Source organism: Canis aureus, chromosome 16 (genome assembly GCF_053574225.1).
Source record: "Canis aureus isolate CA01 chromosome 16, VMU_Caureus_v.1.0, whole genome shotgun sequence".
In the NCBI taxonomy this organism is placed as follows: Eukaryota; Metazoa; Chordata; class Mammalia; order Carnivora; family Canidae; genus Canis; species Canis aureus.
In genome coordinates this window covers 46,087,484-46,106,540 of record NC_135626.1, presented here as the reverse complement: position 1 = coordinate 46,106,540, position 19,057 = coordinate 46,087,484, and the positions used below count along the sequence as shown (strand labels likewise).

At 35.7% G+C, this 19,057-nt stretch overlaps 1 protein-coding gene across 11 annotated transcripts in view; it reads left to right on the top strand.

The window, feature by feature from the left end:
* Positions 1–19,057, top strand: part of CEP112 (centrosomal protein 112) — a 392,220-nt gene that overhangs the window by 253,572 nt on the left and 119,591 nt on the right. For 6 of the 11 annotated variants that reach the window (XR_013354742.1, XM_077853716.1, XM_077853710.1 and 3 more), the window contains one exon: positions 5,453–5,608. The exons of 3 other annotated variants lie outside the window; for them this stretch is intronic. Coding sequence is in view for 6 of the 8 variants with exons in the window: in XM_077853716.1 (XP_077709842.1) it covers positions 5,453–5,608 (156 nt within the window). In the remaining 2 variants the exon portion in view is untranslated. Of the gene's footprint in view, positions 1–5,452; positions 5,623–19,057 lie in introns of all 11 variants that reach the window. 2 more of the 11 variants (XR_013354744.1, XM_077853717.1) reach the window with 1 other exon arrangement.

Below are 19,057 nucleotides of genomic sequence, written 5' to 3'. Positions count from 1 at the left end.
ATGGGTGTGCAAATATCAATCTGAGCTTCTGCCTTCAGTTATTTTGGGTATAATATCTAGTATGGAATTGCTGAACTATATGGTAATTCTATTTTTACTTTTTTGAGGAATTCTCCATGCTATTTATCATATCTGGTGCACCATTTACATTCCCACCAGCAGTACACAAGGGTTCCAATTTCTCCACATCATTGCCAACACTTGATTTTGGTTTGTTTGTTTTCTCTTTATGATTGCCATCATAATGAGTATGAAGCGGTATCATCTTCTACCTTTCTTAACTGTCACCCCCACCACAGACACAATCTGTGCTGTGCTCACCCCAGAAGACTCCCTTTTCCCCCAGATAGGCTGTAAGCATTCTCCTTTCATGGTTTTACATGTGTTTTTTCTCTCTGCCTGGAAGACCTGGGGAACTCATCATCCTCATTCAAAAATGTTACCTGCCCTTGCCTTATTCCTTCTTACACCAACTCCAGAAGGAATCAGGCTCTTTCTTTTATCAGAAATCTTCTTTTTAAAACATTTTTAATCAAGATATAATTTTCATACAAACGATGATCAGTTATGCAACATTGACAAGCCATCACCACAATCAAGATAAACAACTATTCCATCACCTCAAATACTCCTCTAGGCCCTTTGTGTCAATCCCACTTCCTCTTACTCTGATTCCTGGAAACCACTATTTTCCGTGACTATTAGATTTGCCTTTTCTGGAATATCATATAAATGAATCATTCAGTATGTAGCCTTTTCAATCTGGTTTCTTTCCCTTTAGTGTAATGCATTTGAGATTCATTCATGTTCTTATGTGTAGCAATAGTCCTTTCTTTTTTATTATCAATAATGTTCCATTGGATGGATGTACCAAAGTTTGTCCATTCTCCATGGAGAAATATTTGGGTGGTTAAACATTCAGATAAGGGTTTTGTGTGAACATAAATTTTTCATTCCACTTGGGTAAATAACAAAGAGTGGGATTGTATGTACTCTATCTTTAAGCTTTAGAAACTCCAAACTGTTTTCCAAATTGGCTACATCATTTTGCATTTCTATCAAAAATACATATAAGTTCTAGTTGCTCTGTATCCTCACCAGCACCTGATAACTGTTGAATTTGTGACATCATTTTAGCCTTCCTAACAGGTGTATCTCATTGCATGTGTATTTCCCTATAATAACTAATAATGTTGAACATCTTTTCATGTATGTATCATTTGAGTATCTTTCTTGGTAAACTATCTGAATGTTTATCCAATTTTGTATCCAGTTTTTTCTTTTTTAAAGATTTTATTTATTCATGAGAGACAGAGAGAGAGAGAGAGAGAAAGAGAGACAGGCAGAGGAAGAAGCAGGCTCCATGCAGGAAGCCGGACATGGGACTCGATCCTGGGTCTCCAGGTCCTGGGCTGAAGGTGGCGCTAAACCGCTGAGCCACTCAGGCTGCCCCAGTTTTGTTTTTTTTGTTTTTTTCTTTTTATTGAATTTTGATAGTTCTTTTTATAATCTGGATACAAATCCTTTATAAAAGATATGATTTGCAAACACTTTTCACAGTCAGTGGCTTAACTTCTCATCTTTTAGCAATGTCTTTCAGAGAGTAGGGATTCCTAATTTTTTATGAAGTCCAATTTATCAGTTTGTTCTTTTATAGATCATGCTTTTGGTGTCATAGCTAAGAAATCTGTGCTTAGCCTAAAGTCACAAAGATGTTCTCCTGTTTTCTTCTAGAAGTTTTAAGTTTTATATTTAGATCTGTCGTCCATTTTGAGTCAGATTTTATGAATGGTACAAGGTACAGATTGAGATTCAGTTGTTTCAGCATTATTTATTTAAAAAACTATCTCTGTTAAATGGCATTTGCCGCTTTTTGAAAATCAGTTGACCATAAATATGTAGTGTGCTACTGGACTTTCTAATTTTGTACAATTTATATACTATACGTAACTGTTCTCATCTAATAATGCCACAGTGGGTTTTTTAAAAATATTTTATTTGTTTGTTTGTTTGTTTGTTTTAGAGAGAGGGCTCGCGAGCAGGGCAGAGAAGTAGCAGAGGGGGAGGGAGAGGGAGGGGGAAAGACTCTCAAGCAGAATCCATGCTGAGCATGGAGCCCGATGCAGGACTGGATCTCAGGACTCTGAAATCATAACCTGAGCTGAAACCAAGAATCAGATGCTGAACTGACTGAGCCCCTCACCTCACAGGTGCCCCACACAGTGTCTTAATGATTGTAGTCTTCTAGTCAGTCTAGGAGACAGGTGGTATGAGTTGTCCGACTTTGTTCTTTTTCAAAATTGTTTTGCCTGCAGTAGTTCCTTTGCTTTTCTTAGAATCAGCATAGTAATGTCTATACAAAATCCTGCTGGGATTTTTAAAAAACTGTGTAGTATCTATTTCTCAGTTTGGAAAGAAATGGAATCTTAATTATAATGAGTCTTCCAATCCATGACCATAGAACATTTTTTTTTAAAGATTTTATTTATTCATTCATGAGAGACACAGAGACAGAGAGAGGCAGAGACACAGGCAGAGGGAGAAGCAGGCTCCACGCAGGGAGCCCAATGCGGGACTTGATCCCAGGTCTCCAGGATCATGCCCTGGGCTGAAGGTGGTGCTAAACCGCTGAGCCACCCAGGCTGCCCGACCATAGAACATCTTTGCTGTTTATTTAGGTTTTCTTTCATTTCTTTCATCAGTCTTTATAGTTCTTAGCATATAGATGTGGCATTTATTTTGTTAGACTTACATCTAATCATTTAATGTTTTTAACTTGAATACCCAATTATTTGTTGCTAATGTTAGAAATACAAATAGACTTTTCTATATTAATCTTGTATCCTGTGACCTTTCTAAACTACTAGTTCTAGCCTCTCTTTTTATCGATTCTTTGGGATTTCTATATACTCAGGTAAGTACCTATTATTTAATAGTTTTACTTGTGAGAATTTTTTTTAATGAAGCCATCAAGATGTTTTATTTCTCAGTACTCTAACTAGCACAATTATTTTACTTGACTGGTGAATTTTGGAAAATGGCTTCTCGAAACAAACCTATCTTAAGAATCAAATGAGATCACACCAATGAGAAAATGCATGTAGGATGTGGAATCTCTTTAACTTCCATGTTTGAAATTGCATTCCCCTTAAAAATATTTTTTTTCTTTTTTACCCTTAAAAACATTTTTAACTGGTTCATTACATCATTAGAGTGTATTTTGAACTTTATGTTTTGATTTACAACCAACTCACAAGTAACTTTTTGGGATATATATCTCATACGTGTGTGTGTGTGTGTCTGTGTGTATCTCATACATATATAGATATGTTAACAGATAGGAAGAATGAGAGAGCCTTCTCTTTATAGATATACCTGAGATATATGCCCAAAAAAGTTACTAATGGGTAACATACATATACATGGGTCCAGAATTAAAAATACACAAATTGACTCCAATAATAATATAGGCTGTATGTATCATTGCACTTATGACTAAAATGCTAGTTAACCAGCCAGGTGTAGAGTATTATATAATATTTTTTGTATTTTCCAGAATGTATTACACATTGTTATTGAAAAAAGAAAAGCTACATTTTTAAGTGTGTGCAGATGTGAGTTTTGGCTAACAGAAGTATTTTTAATATTCATCTATGGTATTTACTTGGCAAAGAAAATGGACATTTGTTCCCACTGCATGAATTTAACAGATCAGTAGACATCCTAGGGATACTCTAAGGAAGCAACCCTGGGTCATGGAAAATATCTCATAAAACATCAATATCTTTGAATCATATTTGTGACAGTTGCTTATGTTACTATACATTTCGTGTTATTATTGAATGAGGGATTTTAACGAGTCTTTAAATGAGCTTTTAAAGAGTTATAATTCAGGCCTATAATTCTATTAATTATTGCAATTCTAACATGGATGATGGCGTTTATTCAACCCAGACTATTTTGTTAGATTGAAAGAAGTATCATCCATTTTAGAGACTTCCTGAGACCAAGAAATTATTAGAATTGCCATACATAGTTTATAACGGATGGTCCTTTTTGTCCTATATTTGGTGTCAAATAGCACAAAGAGGGAGTAAATGGGTGATATGAACTTCCAAATCTCTAGTTTCCTTATTAACTTGTGGGTAAATGAGTCAACATATATTAACAAGCATTTACTATATACTTAGCTCAGTGCTAAGTCCCAAAACGGAATGTAACTGTGCCCCTGCTTTCTGGAAGCTTTTATTGTTATAGTGATAATGAGAAATACAAGCACGAAAGAGCTTTTAAAACTATATAACTCTGTATAATAAATTCTAGATTAGGGTACAATGCTGGGAAATCTGAGAAGGTCTGTCGTATTCAGAGGATGTTTTATGGAGGAGGTGGCCCTTGAAGTACAATATTTGGATTGGCACTAGATATGAAGAATTTTCTGAGGCAGTCCAAGGGGATAAAATGGGAAGCCATGAGTTTAGAATGAATTGAGAGAATGTCAAACAGTAATTAGGAAAAGCTTACTTATAAAAAAGATGGACGGTGACTTTTTGAAACTTTTCCATATTAAAACTTTTTATTTACACTTACTGAAAAGTTGCAAAAATAGTGCAGAGAATTCCCATGCACTCTTCACCCGGCTTCCCCCATGTCAACATGTTATTTATCTACATTGCAACCAATAAAATGAGGAGATTCACATTAATAAAATAACTTTTTAACATTGGCAACCTGCATTTATTTTGGTAAATAACTGTAGGCCTTATTTGAATTACACCAGTTTTTTCACTAATGCTCCTTTTTTGTTGTTCTGGGATCTCCCACCACATTTACTTGCTCAACTTTTAGTCCTCTCCAGTCTATGACAGTTCCTCAATCTTCCCTTTTCTTTCTTGACCTTGACATTTTTGAAGAGTATTAGTTATCTTGTAGACTGTTCCTCACTTTGGGTTTGTCTGATGCTTTTTTGTGATTACGCTAACGTAATGCGTTTTTGGCAAGAATGCTACGGAAATGGTGTGCCTTTCTCAAATGCATTATATCAAGGGGTGCATGATACCGAAATGTCTTATTACTGGTGACATTGACATTGATCACTTGGTGAAGGTGGTATCTGTCAGGTTTCTCTGCTGTAAAGTCATCTTTTCTCCTTTGTAATATGTAAAAATATCTTGAGATACTTTGAGACTATGAAAATATTCTGCTTCTCCTCAGACTTGCATCCACTAATTTTGTCATCTATTGGTAATCTTGCCTGCAACACTATTATTATCTTTTTTTACTCAGTTCCTTTGAAGTTGTGGCATTTTCTGGCTTTAACTTAAGCAGAGGGTGGGTTTTTTTTTTTAATTTTTAGTTTTTCATATCTTTAGGAGAGAAAATACTGGAAGTCAAGGTGACTTTTTATTTTTTATTTTTTTTTAAATTATTTTATTTTATTTATTTATGATAGGCACACAGTGAGAGAGAGAGGCAGAGACATAGGCAGAGGGAGAAGCAGGCTCCATGCACTGGGAGCCCGACGTGGGATTCGATCCCGGGTCTCCAGGATCACGCCCTGGGCCAAAGGCAGGCGCTAAACCGCTGCGCCACCCAGGGATCCCTCAAGGTGACTTTTTAAATGTAAGTTTTTTTAGAGTAAGGAATCAACTTTAGAGGAAAATAAAAGAAAAAAATAAGATGAAAGCAGAGGTAAGGCTTGTGAAAAAACAATGCATGGTACAAGGGTTTATATACCTAGAGAATGACCTCAATTTGACTCTGCATTTTCCAAGAACAAATGGAAAAGAGAGCATCATAATTAGAACAAGATTCGGTGCAACCAGACTTTAAAAATTAATTAGTTCAAGTTCTGGGGCACCTGGGTGGCTCAGTCAGTGAAGCGTCTGCCTTCTGCTCAAGTTGATCCCATGTCGGGCTCCCTGCTCATCGGGGAGACTGCTTCTCCCTCTTCCTCTGCCTTCTGCTCTGCCTGCTTGTACTCTGTCTTTCTCTTTCTGTCAAATATTAAATAAAAAAATCTTCTAAAAAATAATTAGTTCAAATTCCTGGAATTGAAATCTTTTTTTTTTTTTTTTTTAAAGAAAGGAGAGAACTTTTTTTTTTTTAAGTTTATTTATTTATGATAGCCACACAGAGAGAGGGAGAGAGGCAGAGACACAGGCAGAGAGAGAAACAGGCTCCATGCACCGGGAGCCCGACGTGGGATTCGATCCCGGGTCTCCAGGATCATGCCCTGGGCCAAAGGCAGGCGCTAAACCGCTGCGCCACCCAGGGATCCCGGAATTGAAATCTTTGGAGAAAAATTTCCTAGAGGCTCTCACAAAGAAATCAGTATATGATGTGGTTAACATCCTCAACAACAATCTCACGGAACATGACATTTTTATTCAGTATTTTCTTAAAATGGAGGGGGTGAGTAGTAGGTATTATATTGATTTCAACTTTTCTAAAAATGGAGAAACTGTTACCATGAGATATAACGTTATAAGAAGTCAATCTGATCTCCAGAAGTCCTTAGAAGGTTCATGAAGTTATTTTGGGATCAAGCAAATTACCAACCAGATAGTATTTACATGAACAAAAATTGAATCCCTGCTAGTCCACTGCTACTGTGCTAAATAACCAAAACCTTATTGCAACAGTATTTTCTCTGGAGTAGGAATCATTCAGTCTCAAACCATATAAAGATTAAATAGGGATGTCCCAGAATAGTCTTGTTATAAAATAGTCCCACAGTATTAACTTTGGGGAGACAGTTAACAAAATTGAGATTTGCTAAGCATTTGCCTTATTTGTTGTACTTCCTGAGAGATTTTTAAGTTTTACTTCTGATGATAATTTTATCCCTTGGAACTGAACACCGAGAAAGGATGTTAGAAAAGTAGCAAGGAAGAAGAAGAGTGAGTATGCACATGCTACTTAGCTTCTCTCTCGTTCATTTTCTATTTCTAAAGAGCTGAAACTGTTTAAGATTTTTGACATTGCCTTCAAATATGTGACTTTTGATCTGCAATGAAGTGTTGGCTAATTTTAACAAAAAAGCTTAAACAGGATTTAAATGACTATCTGATTTATGCAAAGTAAATGCATGTGTACATTTAGAACAACGTTTAGTGAAGGAAAACTAAATGTGTAATTATTTCATTGTATATCACATTAGGATCTGAATCTCTGGATTATTTTGCAAATTGCCATATCATTAGTATAATTCAGTTGAACTTCATATTCAAGTTAACTGTGCACTAGAAATGTATTAAATACAAGGATACAAAGAAAAGATAACATTGTTGACTAAGACCTAAAGAGTCACAATGTATTTTAACATAGATTTTAAAAAAAATTACAGGTTAGTCTATTTCCTGTACAATTTAACTGAGAATAAAATAGCCCCAACATAGTATCAGCTCAAATTAGATAAAGAGCTCACCCAGGGTCAGTGGACTATATTTGGCAGGATCTTTAGAAGTTCCATGTTATCTGCATTTATTAGGTTATAAACTGAAAATAAAATACTATAAAAGTTTCCAGTTAGAGTGTTTTGGCATGATTTTTAACTGCCCTGTGCCATCTTTTTAAAATGTGCCTTATATGGCTAAGGAATTAGACAGCATTTTAATCAAAAATCCAGATGTGAAGATCAGTGTTTGTTTGTTTTTTTAAATACTCTGTAAGACCTTGGGAATAAAACCAAGTCAAAATTGGCCAATGCTAGAGACCCAGTCCTTACCACTCAGAAACTAGAAATAGCACAACTTTTGATAGACAATTCTTGGGGAAATCTTAGATTTTTAAAAATCACATGAGCAGAGATTTGCAGGAGCATGAAAGGAGTCTGATGTTGGCTTTGATCAGATCTTTCAAGAAGGAAAGGAGAAAGTTACTTGGGAAAACATTTTGTAATCTTTTTCAGTTAAATAACTTTTGTTCTTTTTAGCTTCACACATCTTCCCATCAAGTATTTCAGCCACTGTTTTGAATATTTGTAATTAGATAATATTTTGATTTGTTCTCATAACTTAGGTTGTCTCACTAATCACCTAATTAAATGAAGAACATTTGTCAATGTGCTGAATATTTACACTTAACTGTACATAATTAACGTATACCAATCCTTTTTATAATGTTAGTATTTATAAAATAGTCTTTAATATGATCTGATATCCAAATTAATTATATATTATATATTATATATACATATATAAGTTACCACCTATATTTTCTGATCACACGCAAAATATTTTTAAGTGAATTAAAAAAATAAGCCAGGTAACATTTTATTTTTTGCTTTCATAAATATGTATTTGGCAATCTCTATGCCAGTTTCCCTGGAAAGAAGAATCATAAACAACTGCTTGTAGAACCTTTTTATGGAATTAGCCCAGAAATAACAAATGAATAAACAAGTACACTTTAGACCAGATGACTACACTAGTGAATTCTATCAAACATTTTAGGAAGAAATAATACCATTCAATACATGAACTCTTTCAAAAAATAGAAGAAGAGAGTCACTTCTCAGCATATAAACTTATCAGGACCTTGATGTCCAAACTGAACAATTTATGGGAAGAAAATTATAGACGGAAAAAGTTCCTCATCAAAATATATATAAAAAGAATAACACATCATGGCCAAGTGGGACTTATCCAAGGAATGCAAAGTTGGTTCAACATTCAAAAATCAATGTAGGGGCACCTGGATGGCTCAGTCAGCTAAGTGTGTGACTCTTGATTTCAGCTCAGGTCATGATCTCCAGGTCGTGAGATCGGGCCCCATGGACTCCAGGCTCAGTGTGGAGCCTGCTTAAGATTCTCTTTCCCTTTCCCTCTGCCTCTCCTGCCACTCATGCTCACTCTCTCCCTCTCAAAAAAAAAAAGAAAAAAAAAAAGAAAAAGAAAAAATCAATATAATTTACCATATTAAAAAACTAAAAAAAGAAAACCATGATATTATCTCAGTAGATGCAGAAAAAGCATTTGACAAGGTTTAACATCCATCTTTGGATAACTCAGAAAAATAGGATCAAAAGCAAATATTAGAAAAAGAAAAATCTATAGCTAAAAGTGTACTTAATGGTGACAGATTGTATGATTTTTCCTTAAGATTGGGAAGAAAAGGATGTCCATTCTCACTTATAATTCTTCTTTATACTAATGCTCCTGGGCAATTAAAAATGAAAAAAAAAAGCATATAAATCAGGAAGAAAGAAGTAAAACTGTCTTTATTCTCAGATAACATGTCATCTACCTGAAGTAATCAAAAAGAATCTGCAAAAAACAAATGAAAAACCCTCCTAGAACTAATAGGTAAATTGAGTAGATCCCAAGGTACCAGGTCAATATGCAAGATCAGTTGTATTTCTGTGTACTAGTAGTGTATCCTGTAATAATGATTTGAAATTTCAAAAATCGATACCATTTAAAAATGGCAACACAAAGACAAAATACTTCAAGTTTTAACAAAATATGTGCAAGATCTATACACTGACAATTAAAAACATTGGTGATATAAATTGAAGAAGACCTAAATAAGGGGAGATAAATATCAAACCCATGAGAGAGAAGATGCAAAATTGTTAGAATGTCACTACTCCCAAATTGATCCTTACGTTAAGTGTAGTCCAAATTAAAAAATCTCAGCAGTGTTCTGTGTTGAAATTGACGGGTTGACTCTGAATTTGGTTTGACGATGCAAAGCACTGCCAAATCAATTTTGAAAAAGAATAAAGTTGGAGGATGCACACTGCTCAATTTCATGACTATAATATACCTACACCAACTAAGAGAAGGTGGTATTGGCACAAGGATAAATCTGTCATAATCAGTGGATCAATATAAAGAATCCTGAAATAGACCTATAAATTTATAACCAGTTGAATTTTGGCAAAAAACGGTGCTCAGATAATGAAGAAAGGAGAATGAAGAAACTTTCTGCAAATAGTTCTGGAACAATCGGATATCCATGTCGGGGGAAAAAGTGCCTTGACTTTTACTTCAATGTTTACACAAAAGTAGTGTGAAATGGATTGTGGACCTACACATAATGAGGAAAGTATAAAACACTAAGAGAAAATCTTAGTGATGTCAATTTAGGCAAAATTCTCTTTGGACTCAAAAAGTATAAACTATGGAAGAAAAAAATTGGTAAGTTGGACTTAAAATTCTTGCTCTTCAAGAGATACTTTTTTAAAGATTTTATTTCTTAAAATACTTTTTTGTATTTAAATCCAACTAGCCAACACAAAGTACATACCTCCTTTCAGATGTAGTGTGAAAAAGATTTCATTTTTAAGTAATCTCTATACTCAGCAGGGGACTCAAACTCACGACCCTGAAATTAAGAGTCACATGCTCTACCCACTGAGCCAGCCAGGAACCCTGAGGGATACTCTTAAGAAAACAAAAAGGCCACAGACTGGGAGGAAAAATATCTGCAAAATATGTATCTTCTAACGGATTTTTTAAATAAAATATTGCTATCAAACACATATAAAAATTATTATAACTTAATAAGAAGACAATATACTTTTAAAAATAAGGAAAATAATTTTTCTTCACCACAGAAGATATACTATACTAACTGAAATTTTAACTGTTTTGTTGGGGCACTGGGCTTATCTAATTAAACCATAAAAAGCTATGCAAATTGGAACTCTGTGCAGCAAGGACTGCCTATATTTAAGAAACAGAATCACAACTACCTTCAAAGTATATGAATTTTCTGGATTTTCGATTTTAAGTGTCCAATAAGGTACAGACACCCAGTGTTATTTTGGGGAGCACCATACTATGTGTGTATGAAACATCTGGTATTAAACACTCCTTGCCCTAATTAATTACTCTTACTGACTGGAAATAAAAATGGTCGATATTTCTTGCACCTGGCGTTGTTGTAAAGGCTTATTTCATTGTCCTGTCTCATTGAAGTAAGGACTGCTATTCCCTTTGCGGAGGTTTAGATAGGTTCAGTAATTTGGAGAGATGAGATGCAAACTCAGTTTGAATCCAGAACCCATGTTCTGCACTGCTCTTATTGTACACATGGTAACAATAAGTTTGATGACTATACTGAGAAGAGAAATAAGGGAGATATGAGAATATACCAGAGCTGACAAGTTAGTCTTTGGTCTCAGAAAGACTTCCCTGAAGAAATAATGCTGATGCTGCTCCTTTGATGAGTGAATGTTAGATACACATGCAGGGAGAGATGTGGGTTTTAGCCAGGCTCCTGTTAGTGACTAGATAGCAGCCTTTAGACCAGTGACCTCTCTGAACACGAATCTGTCCTTCACCCACAAGGTTGTTTTTTCAAGCTTCAATTAAAATTTTTTTTTTAGGTTTTTTTCTGATTAGATTTTTAAAATTTATTTTTATCTTTTATTCAGGTGCAATTAACATATCATGTTGTATTAGTTTCAAGTGTACAATATAATAAACTTCATATCTTAATGCTTTCTTTTTTCTGTTAGGAGAAATGGGCACCTTTGATGGACAAAGGATTTTGATGTGAGGTTAACTATGTTTGCAATAATTACTTACTTTGTTTACTACCCTCTGTCCTGTCTCATTTCCACCCCAACAGTTTGATCAGGCAATACAAGATTTTTTATAGAATCATTCTTGTTAAAAGTTCACATTTTCAATGTCATAAAACAAATCAACTATCTTCTCTATTTTTTGTAAGGCTAGAAAACACAGATCCTCTGCTTTGCACTTACTTGTGCTCAAAGAAGTTCTTAAAAATAATTGATGTAAGTTAAAATAATTGCAAAGCATGTTCAGTATGTATTGGCCTAATGGAAGAAGATACTTATTGTATCTGTATCATGTATCAGGCACCTGGACATATGTTATCTACCTTAATTGCCACATGAATCTGCTTTAATTCTTTTGAGGTCATATTCCCTTAGGATAGTTGGAGATACTGGGGCTTGGAAGAGTTAAGTAGCTTGCTCAGCATTACAGGGACATAAGTTGCAGAACCAAGATTCGAATTCCAGTTTTTTTCTCCAAACCCACACAAGGAGTTATTTACTTTCCACGTCATGACCCAGCTAATCCAGCCATGTGCTGGCTCAGATGGGTCATCATGAACAAAAGGTAGAAGCAGCTCCTCTTTGCAAGATGATTAAGCTTTTTGAACCAATTCATGCCTATTCCTACCTTCCTCATTCCCAACTAGACTCTGATTTGGGTTCCCACCTCCTCATTACCTGCACCTTTGGGTTCACAAACCTCCTTATCTATATTTCTGACTTCAATCTTGATTGGTCTCCTTGAATATTTGGTAGCTGACTCATCTTTCAGCTCTTATTTGATCACTTTGGACTTGACCTCAGATCCATTTGACTTCATGGAATTCTCTTAATGTGTCTTTTCTAGTAGACTTATTAGTCTATTTCCCTAGACAAACATCAGACCTTTCCCTGCTGCTTCTGTGTAGAACAACCTGAAGTGGTTGTCCTATAATGTCCAGCTAGTCATCTGGGTTCTTTGGTATCAGAGGAAATGTTTACCCATGCAGTATCTGATTTACCCAAATTAATCTTCTGATTTTTGCTTTGTGTTTGAATTTGCACTTTATTTGATTTTTACTTTTATTTTTTTTTTGTTAAAAATACTTCCAAAAAGCAGTGTCTGATTTTGCTTTCAATCTTAAAAATGTTTAAAACAAGCTTTTTATCCTGTATGAACTCTAAAGTTTTACACATTTATTTTTCAAAGTGGTAGCTCTTTTTTTTTTTTTTAATTTTGCACTGACATCTGTAGAAAATTCTGCTCATGTAAGTAACAGTGCTTAAAAGTCACTTTGACTTTTGAAAGCTGCCAGATTGCCTTATCATTGTCTTTAAGAGATTAGGATGTTTGTTTGGAAGGTTGCCTTTTTTTTCTAAATAAAACAAGTTTTGTTGTTCCGTTGTGATATTTCATTTTAATCTGATTGGTTTTTGTGGAGATAATATATAACAGGAACCCAAAATAGTTCAATAAAAAGCCTTCAATTATAAATAGGCTAGCTGTTGTTGGATGGCTTTCGGTGTCCTTGTCAGCTGCATTGAGACTGCTGCTTTTGATCAATGTGGAAGAATTTCTCTGGGCTCTTAGGGTCTGTGTCGGAGTATAAAAAATATTTCTATTCTTTCCTTAACTATGAATCATCTGCAAGGAGGAAAAGCTATTCTTCATGTAAGTATCCTGGAAAGCAAGAAAATGAAATTAAGGGAGAGTAGGATATTTTTCAATAAGAAAAATATATTTTCAATATACATGATGACTGGAAAACAGCAATGAAAAAAATTATGTTAATGGAAGACTAAAAGCCCCAAGAATGGTTTTACATATATTTTAATAGTTACATGCCACTTCAATGTAGAGTGGTAGACCAAAAATGAGGCATTCCGTTGTTGCAGATGTATGGCTCTCCGTTTAGCTTTCAGTTCTAAATAGATTGATAAAGTTAAGGAAAGCAAAATTTTTCGAACTTTTATTTAATTAGATAACATTATCTCATAGAGGTTGACATTCACAGCTAAAACTTGTATGTAATTAAGCTGGTACAGACAGAACAAAGCATGTCCTAACCCGAATCATTGCCCAGCAGGGACTTCTGAGCCATTAGCCCCTCCATTGTACACTTTCCATCAACTTCCTTATTTCTTCATTTTCCAGCTGGTGTTAGAGTCTATCAATGTAATCCCTCCCTTGGACTACCCTCAATTTCTTTGTCTCTCTTGTCCTCTACCTTCCTCACTCACAAATCCTCCACCCTGGTTGAACCAAACACTCACATACCTTACTTTTGTATCTCACTGTGTTCAAGAGCAGAGACACTTACGCTTAACTGGTCTTACTTCAGCTTAAGGCCAGGAAGCTTAAGTGAGCCTTACACATGGTAGTGGTTAATTTCTTTCCCACCCTCTAAGAAATTTTCCTGCCTTTCTCTTCCTCTCAAACCTCACTCTCTCACTTTATTTCACTAGACCTTTATTTCACTAGAAAACTAGCAGCAACAAAAGAAAACCATCTCATCAATGGTTCTCCATGTCCACCATCCAGCTGCATCCATATCCATGTGCCTTCCCTCCCTTAGAGTGCATGGTACCTTACCCAAGGCCTCTTCCAAAGGCCTTTGCTGGGGCCCTGTACTCCTTATCTCTACTGTGCCACCCAGGGGCCCCCAGACTGTAATATTTTAAAGAATTCTTTGACCACCTCTACCAAATTATATGTTATGCTATGTTAACAAACTGACCCCCAAATCTCAGGGTTTTAACAAAGGTATATTGTTAAGTTAAACCATAAGAAAGTGCTACTCTTATAGGGCGAAAATGGTTTGATATCGATAATCTCATGTGATTAATTAATACTTTCCCAGACTGTGAGTCCAATATTGTTTGACAGGCAGACTCCACTATCTTGAATATCAGTAGTCATGTGTGGCCAGAGAAAAAGGGGCATGAAGAACTCCTACCTGATTCTTTGTGCTTTGGTTGGGAAGTGACACATAGTCTATTATCAGCCCTTCAGCCAGAATTAGACAGAGGCCTGCCAACCTAGCTGGAGGGGACTGGGGAATGGAGGTGGGGGATTCTGGGGAGGAGATCCGGATATTTAACAAGTGAAGGCTCGCTGCAATCCAAACCCCCCTTCAAACACTCTGCCTTTTCTCTACCTTTCTTCATAACCAAACTATCCAAAAAGAGTTGTTTGCATACTTGCTGCATTTCTCATTATTTTCCAGTGGCCATGTCAGTGGGGCTCTCAGCCACTCCAATACACTGAAAACTTTGTCCAATCAACACATGACCTCTGCACTGAATGCAGTGCTCATTCCTCCATCTGCATCCCCAGTGATTTCTCAGAAGTTCTGACATCGGCCATCATTCCCTCTTCTGTAGAATTCTTCCTTCCTTCCTTCCTTCCTTCCTTCCTTCCTTCCTTCCTTCCTTCCTCTTTCTTTCTTTCTTTCTTTCTTTCTTTCTTTCTTTCTTTCTTTCTTTCTTTCTTTCTTTCTTTCTAGATTTTATGTATTTATTCATGACAGACACACACACACACACACAGAGAGAGAGAGAGAGAGAGAGAGGCAGAGGGAGAAGCAGGCTCTACACAGGGAGCCTGACGCAGGACTCTATCCCAGGTCTCCAGGATCACACCCCGGGCCGAAGGCGGTGCTAAACCACTGGGCCACTGGGGCTGCCCATTCTGTAGACTTTCATCACATGATCAGTTAGGAGGAACATCACCCTTTCCAGGGGTCTCCCCTAACTGGCTAGCTGCTCCTACTCTACCTCTCTTACTTGCCCCAGCTCATCTTCAGAGCTCTTAGTGTTTCTCTACCCAGTTCCTGACTGATTTTGTCCAGTCCCACCGCTTCACATGCCATCTAGGTGCTGAAGACTTTTGCTTTGTATCTTTTGTCCCGGTCTCTGCCTTGAGCTCCAAACTTGGGTATTTAACCTTTTCCTAGACATCTGCCCTGAAATTCTAATAGGAATCCCATACTTGCCATTTCCAAAATGGAACTCTTGATTCTCCCCGCATCTTCTCTAACCCGGCGAATAGGACTCAGAATTACTCTTGACTCATTTCATCCTTCCACACCCACAGTCTTCCTATCAGAAGTCCTGCTGATTTTATCTTCAAAAAGTATCCCACATCAGACCACTTCTCAGCACTCTGCCACTACCACCCTGGTCCACAAGCACCTGGTCTCCTGGTTTTCATGTTTGCTCTAACAATCTGTTCTCCACATAACAACAGTTAGATCTTTCTAGAAATAAATCAGAGTGTATATTCCTCTGCTCAAAACCCTCCAGGGGCTTATCATTATTAGAACAAAATGAAAACTCCTTAGCTTTGCCCTTATGGTGCTGTATGATCCAGCCCCTGCCTGTCTGTCCAATTTACCTCCTGCTCCTCCCTCCCACAATTAGGCAGATCCAGCATGCAGCTTTCTTTTTTATAAATGTGCCAAGCTTGTTCCTATATAAGGCCTTCACACTTACTTTTTCCATTTCTCTTTCAGATCTCATATCTCCTAATGACCAACTGGTCCCTGCTAAGTATTAAATGCCCCTACCACTTTCTATTATTGTACCCACACTGCTCACTTCTTATAATTTACTATTGTTTACTTGTTTATTATTCAGTGTTTTTCCTGGGCCTAGAACAATGCTTGGGACATAGTGAACATCCAGTAAAAATTTATTGAATAGATAGGTGGACAGATGGATGATTATTGTTTTTTCAATTAGACTGAGAAGATTTCATAAAGAATAATTCTTGGGCTTTAATTTCACCAACTAGTAAAATTGGCGCACTCTAGCTCTCTAGAAACAGAATAGGTCAAAACATTTTTGCTGCTATCATATCAAATATGATTTGAATGTGTCCATAATAAAGCTTAAAATTATGAAAATAATATAGAACTGGTAAACATTTGAAACAGAGCAGCAACTAAGTTTTAAAGGGAATGAAGCAGCTTCCACGTGAAGATTTTTTTTTTTAATTTTCATTTTAGGCAGAAGATTGAGAGATTTTTTTGATCAGATTCTCTGATCTTCTAATACCATGATTGGGTTAATTCAGATTATTTTTTCAACAAAGCATTGCTTAGAAAAATTTGAAAGAGATAGTTTCAAGACAAATAAAAGGAAGTATAGGAATGCCTCATTCATCAGATACTGTCCAGTAATAAAACATTCCAGGTGTCAATTTCCAAATAACTAAAATATATTCCCTACATATGTGCCCAAACTGACATTTTGAATGCTATTTCTCTAACATACCCCCCAACTCTTTTAAACAGAAATGCTGATGACATAGGACATCAGCAACCCTCCTGACAGCTCAGTTGTCCCTGTGGACATTATGATGCCATACAGAAGATGGCTTATAACCAGCATGCCCTGTCATCATTCTGGCTATCTTCTTTTACAGTTCTAAGTCTGCATCTCCGAATGTCACTTTGTTTTGAAGGCAGCCGCTTTCTATCTCTTGGCTTATTTTCTACACCCAGTGGCATGGGCAAGGGCTTCAGGGCAGTTCCTAAATAACATACACGATTGATGCCAGAATTCTGATCTCTGGGCAAGTGAGGTATTATGGTGGTAGTAGAAATGGTAAAATAATCTAAAATACATAAAATGATGGTGTTAAGGAGGACCTTTATTACTCTTCCTGTGTCTATAAAGATTAGTTATACACAATCTCTTCTGGCTAAATGGACTATGAACTTGACCTAGCATAGTGGTATTTAATGTTATCCTGTTAATAGCATATCGAAGATATAATTCATGTTTAGGATGATCATAGGTTCTAGTCCTTTTTTCTCAGTGTAATTCTTAACACTCCATTCACTCTCAAGTGTCATCCAATCTAGACAATAAATTATATTCACCCTTTTACATAAGTAGCATTTTAAATAACTCACAAAGTACTATTAATTTTTTTCATTCAGTCCAGAATGTAGTGACCTGAAATTGGGTAATAAAACTCATAGATGGGATTTTTTAAGTGATGACATCAGAAATATACTTAGTGAAGGGTGCCTGGTGGCACAATCAAGAGTTTAACTCTTGGTTTCTGCTTAGGATCTTGAGAATCAAGCCCCACATTGGGCTCAGTGCAGAGTCTGCTTGAGTTTCTCTCTTTCTCTCTCTCCCTTGGCCCCTCCCGCCCCCCCACATCATGCTTGTATGCACAAACCTGCTCTCTCTCTCTCAAATAAATAAATAAATCTTTTTTAGAAAAATATACTTAGTGAAAAATTATGCTCAATGTACTAAGTAAAAAGAAATGTGAATTGAGGAAATTTTTCCTGGTGACTGTAAAGCATAAATCTCTTGCAGGGGAAATTTTGACAGTTTATATAGTACTCCCAACATATCTGTTGAGTGAGTAATTAGATTTATTTACCTACATTTTAAGAGTAAAAATATCTAAAATTTGTTTTCTAAAAAAAGCTTTATAGACTTAAAATAAAGAACAATGTCATGGACATAGATTGCACATCTAATTTTAACAATAGAGAGAAAATATATTTTGTATTTGTAAATCAAAATGCAAAGCTTTTGTGTTTACTTAAATTAGTAGTAAGTTTGCTTACATAAACCAGGGAAAACACATTTTTAGAAACTACAGGTATTAATCACAACTCTTTTAAGACATGCTGAGAGGTTATGGCAAGGTGGCAAATTCCTTTAGATGAGGCCTTGTTTATTATTTAACTTTTTTTTAAATCTGTGTTAGGAAAGCATCTGTTCTAAAGAAATATAATCTCAAGATATTAACAGCTATTAGCTTCAGGTTAAACATGCATTAAAAACAGAATCATTTCTGTCATTGTGGATTTGTCTACATCTAGAATATATTTAATAATTCATGAATATAAACCTTTAAATTTATTTTCACTAAATATGTGAAAATTCAGAATTAACAGAAGTGTTTAATGACTCAGAAGAACTCTTTTGATTAGAAAAACTACTAAAACACATTGATTTTTAAGACATGTAATTTAGCAAAAATTTGCCTGCAAAGAGTCAATGCATGAAACATGACACATTTAGATATAATGCTATCAACTTGTAATAGAAATGGCCCAGAAGTTATCTTTATTAACTAAAGATTATCTCTATGAAACTATTTGGAGTGAGTGGAGGATAGAGTTTTCAGGATACCATATGGGTCTGGGTCAAATAATGCAATCAAATATATTTTGAGAAAATAATGCAATCCCTAAGTATTTCTTTGCCAGATACAAGTCAACTTTGCATCTGTATAAATTACATTTTGAAAAATTTTGACACAAGTATGAGATATTTTTCTTTTAATCACGTTTTTACCACTTTTTTCCATTTAAAAATGATGCATGGTAAAGAAAGCAAAGGGGGATATCATGCATACAACAAGATACCTAGAGTAGCTAGACTTCTCACATGTTGGGTTAGGACTTCTGAGGTTCATGTCCTGAGACAGAGAACCAAGTGGAATCCATATCACCCTTTTGACCTACACTCAGAAATCAAATAGTGTCATTTCTACCACATTATTTT